The sequence below is a fragment of the Populus trichocarpa genome, unplaced genomic scaffold (genome assembly GCF_000002775.5).
Source record: "Populus trichocarpa isolate Nisqually-1 unplaced genomic scaffold, P.trichocarpa_v4.1 scaffold_1865, whole genome shotgun sequence".
Classification (NCBI taxonomy): domain Eukaryota; kingdom Viridiplantae; phylum Streptophyta; class Magnoliopsida; order Malpighiales; family Salicaceae; genus Populus; species Populus trichocarpa.
This window is the reverse complement of record NW_026291150.1, coordinates 25,719-29,661: the sequence shown is the minus strand read 5'-3', so window position 1 is coordinate 29,661 and position 3,943 is coordinate 25,719. Positions and strand designations below refer to the sequence as shown.

General features: G+C 38.5%; 1 protein-coding gene across 1 annotated transcript; it reads right to left on the bottom strand.

The window, feature by feature from the left end:
* Nucleotides 1-367: 367 nt before the first annotated feature.
* On the bottom strand, nt 368-3,488 carry LOC18109255 (patellin-3). Its single transcript, XM_006387466.3, has 4 exons — nt 1,941-3,488; nt 1,723-1,847; nt 1,480-1,615; nt 368-1,011 (listed from the first exon to the last, which is right to left on the bottom strand). Exons 1-4 carry the CDS (start codon nt 3,237-3,239, stop codon nt 754-756), a joined length of 1,818 nt encoding a protein of 605 aa, XP_006387528.3. The 5' UTR covers nt 3,240-3,488; the 3' UTR covers nt 368-753.
* Nucleotides 3,489-3,943: the final 455 nt, after the last annotated feature.

Sequence of the window (3,943 nt, the reverse complement as noted above, 5' to 3'; positions counted from 1 at the left end):
AAGTTTGTGAGACTCGAACTGGTAATTTCTAGGAAATCAACTTAAAATCTAATCAGTTAAGTTATATCCTTTAGGATTTCTTCATGAGCAAACTTTATATAACGTAATGGTTAAGGGGTATATTATAAATTTTAAAACTCGTACCAACCGAATGGTCTACATCAATTTGAGTTAAAAAAAAAAAAGAAAAGGCATTCAACTTGGGAAAAACCATGTCAAATTTTGGTACAAAACTCGTTGTTTCCTTCTAGAAAAAATAATTTTTCATTTAATTATATTTTTTAGGTTAATTCTCTAAACTTCAAATCAACCTGAATTGAATTTCAAAACTATACCAACGAGAATTCGTAGAAAGAGAAGAAAAAGGTAAAAAAAAATATTGTCTTCGTTAATATCAATAAAAACATAGTATGTCCAAAAGATAATATTTAATTACATGGAAGGAGAGAAAGAAAGCCATAGAGAATTTACAAAGAAAATAGCAGCTTGATCCATTCCCAAAATCTCTCCTTGATCCATTCCCCACACAATCTCTCCTTGATCCATTCCCAAAATCCAAAACAAATTTCATCATAGCAAAAATATAATTAAACATAAGAATAGCAGCTTCAAGATTTCCATGTCTTCTCCTCCATAATAATCTAGAGCCTCAAATTAAACACCTTCAAGATGTGACATGATCATGGTGGTAATATCGGCAGCAGCAAGAATGTAAGCAAAATCTTCTGTTGTTGTTTCGCTATAGTGCGTTAATTAATCAGAGCAAGGTTTGGTTTTCAAGCGATAGAGGAGCTTCTTCTTCTTCTTGGAAGTGGTATTGTCAATGGTGAGAACAACTTTACCAGGTTCACCAACTTTAAAACTGTTGCTAACCACTGGTTCTTCAGTTATAGCAACCTTTCTAGCCTTTTGGATGATCACTGTGTAGCTATCCTCAGCATTTGGTACGAATTCGGCGCCATAGCTCACATCCCATCCCACAACTCTCATTTCCCAAGTCAGAAGGCATGTCTGCAGATCAATTAGATTAACGTTAATCAAGGGAAAAAAGTAAAACAATGTCATAATGACAATACTAAATTTAACCCTTGATTGTATCACTGCATAGCTCAGAGTTCCCAAGGAAAGATTCCCTTGTCAAGGAAACACCATTCTAGGTGCTCCTAGATAGACAAAGTCACATGTTTCTTTCCAAAGAAAGAAGAAACTGCCTTTGTTTTAAACATAGTAGTTAAATCCAAACAGGGATCGATAAAATCCGGAGTTATTTATTAGCGGATTAACTGGTTTAACTTAGAATAATCTAAAAAAGTTATTTAAAAAAAAAATTACATCAACTTTAGATTTTTTTCCCCTTTATCTTTTATAAAACCTCAAACATGTTTGGGTCACAGGTCAATCGGTTCGATCCAATTCACGGTCCAGGTTTAATAAGCAAGATTTGTAAGTACTCCTTAGCAGTCAAAAGAGAAAGGGTACCTCAGTAACTGGGAATTCTACAGTGTGCTTTGCTGATGCCTTCACTGTAATCTCAGTAACAGCATCAGCTGTGCAAAATTCACCATCTTTGCTTAGTCCTCCATACTTCACTGGTATTTGCTCAGCAGTTATGTACCTGATTGATGGTAGAAAGAAATTTTAACTCACAGCCCAATAGTACAAAAACGCATGTCAGAAAGCTAAGACATTTTCTATAGCAAATTGAAATCTTTTGGGACAAACCTGGTGAGGGTTTCTGCAGATTTGGAAGGACCAGCAAAGACAAACTTGCTTCTGGTTCTCTGAGTTAAAAATGGACTTATCATTCTATTGACTGTGAGGTACCACCAGGGCACATTGATGAAGATCTGCAGAGCAAACACCAAAGAATCAAACAATTTTAAGTTGTTTGTTTTCAAACAAAGAGGAAAGGAATCAAGAGATGAAACAAACAAATATACCTGTTTGGCCACAAATTCTGGATAGTTGTCTTGAAGCAATTGAAGTGCCTGTCTAGTAGCTTGTCTAAGCTCTCTCTTAGCTGGTCCAGGAGAATTTTTCAAGTCATTAACCTGAACAATGGTAGAGACTCCACCAGGACTGAAATCCAATTTCCTAATACTCCTTTCCAGGAATTGAATTCTCCACCTCAAGAATCTCTGCCTCTTCTCTTCATCAGAAAATGAATTCTTGTAAAGCTCCTTGTTTTGGAACTCCCCGTAGACATTGTAGCAAACTGGGTGTCCCTCTTTGTCAAGACCATGCATAAATACCACCTTCCCCAAATCATCACAGCCCAAATCTTGTTCAAGCAATTCATCAATGCCGAGCTCCTTTCTCCAGCGAATTGTGTTCTTGAGCATGGTGAAGGCATCTTTCACCTTGAAATCCCTGGCTCTGAGAAATTTCAATAGAATCACATCACTTCTGTCATCAGCAAGAAGCGTTATGCCCCAGATTGATACTTCCTCTGGTGTCACTTCCACCACAGTCTCAGACTTAACTTCTTTGGCTCCCTCATCCAATGCTGAGGCAGCCTTTGTCTCTCCCTCAGGCTCTTTTGTAGCCTGAGCTGAAGTCTCCTCTTGTGAAGCCACTGAAGAGGAGACAGCTACAATGGTCTCTTCAATGGCTTCTACAGTCTTGGCACCATCATCATCCACAGTACTAACTGCAGTAGTATCACTAGCAGGAACGGGAGCCACCTTTTCTTGATCATCAAGAACCTCACTTTCCACCACTTCTTTCTTCTCTTCTTTCTCTGCTACAACTTGAGGCTCCACGTTTTCCTTCTCCTCTATTACTGCCGGTGTTTCCTCTTCTTGGGCTGGTTTTTTCTCCTCCTCCGAGGCCACCATCACATCTTTCTTCTTCTCTTCTTTAGCTGGTGCTGGTGTTGTTGTTAAAGCACTAAATTCATGCTTGTTAAGTGCTTCCTGAACAAGTTTCTTAAATTCTTGAAGTGCTTTCTTCTCAGACTCAAGAAGATCAGCAACTTTAGTACTTTCTTCCTTAAAAGAAACCAACTGAGGCATCTTCTCATCATCACCTCCACTAGCTTTCAAATCCTCAGTCTCCACAACAGCCTCCTCAACCTGCTTTGGCTTCATTGGCACCTCCTCAGTCTCAGGCACGGGCAATGGTAGCTCTTTCCCCACCACTGGCATTGTTGGTGGCACTGGTGTTGTTTTCTCAGCTTGTGGAACATCAGTTACCACCACCACTTGTTCTTGACTCACGTTTTGTGCCACCTCTGCCATTCTTGAAGACAAAACAAGAAATGCTAGAGATGGAAAAAGAGAGGGAGAGGGCTATGGTTGTTGAATTCTTGCAATGCAAGTGTTTTGAGGGTATGGTGAGGGTTTAGGGGAGGGGGAGGGGGGGAGTTATAAAGAGTGGAGTCGTGGGGGGTGGTGGTTGGGCTAGAGGGCCAAGCTGTCAAGCTGAAAACAAAGCCAGCATGAAGTCTATGATTCTCCCTGTGTGTGTGGGGAACCATAACTATCCATTTGCTGTTAATTTTCTTGAATGTTGGACACGATCTTTGCCCTATTTTGTAACGGTTCTTTATAGGGCAAACAACATTTTTATCCCTATAAATTGACCAATGCTTCATCTCTATACCAATAGTTCAAGATTTATAGATTTGTTTTCGTAAAAGCTTTGATTTGATTTTATTTCTTTTTTATCATTTTTACTATATGTTTGAAAACCTAATAAATTAAAAAAAAACTCTCCCATAAAATCCAATAAAAACAAATCCATCAAGATTTCGGCCCGGGCTCATAAATTCAAATATTTTCACTCATTCTATGATGAATTTGTGTATCTATAACTTAATTTGAGCAAAAATTCTGAGAGCCATTGTCAATATAAAATGTGATAGGATCCCTCTATATGGATGTGAAAAGTACCTCGGATATCTGATTAGCCTAATTTTATTAGCTGCTTCGTGTTTAGGGAT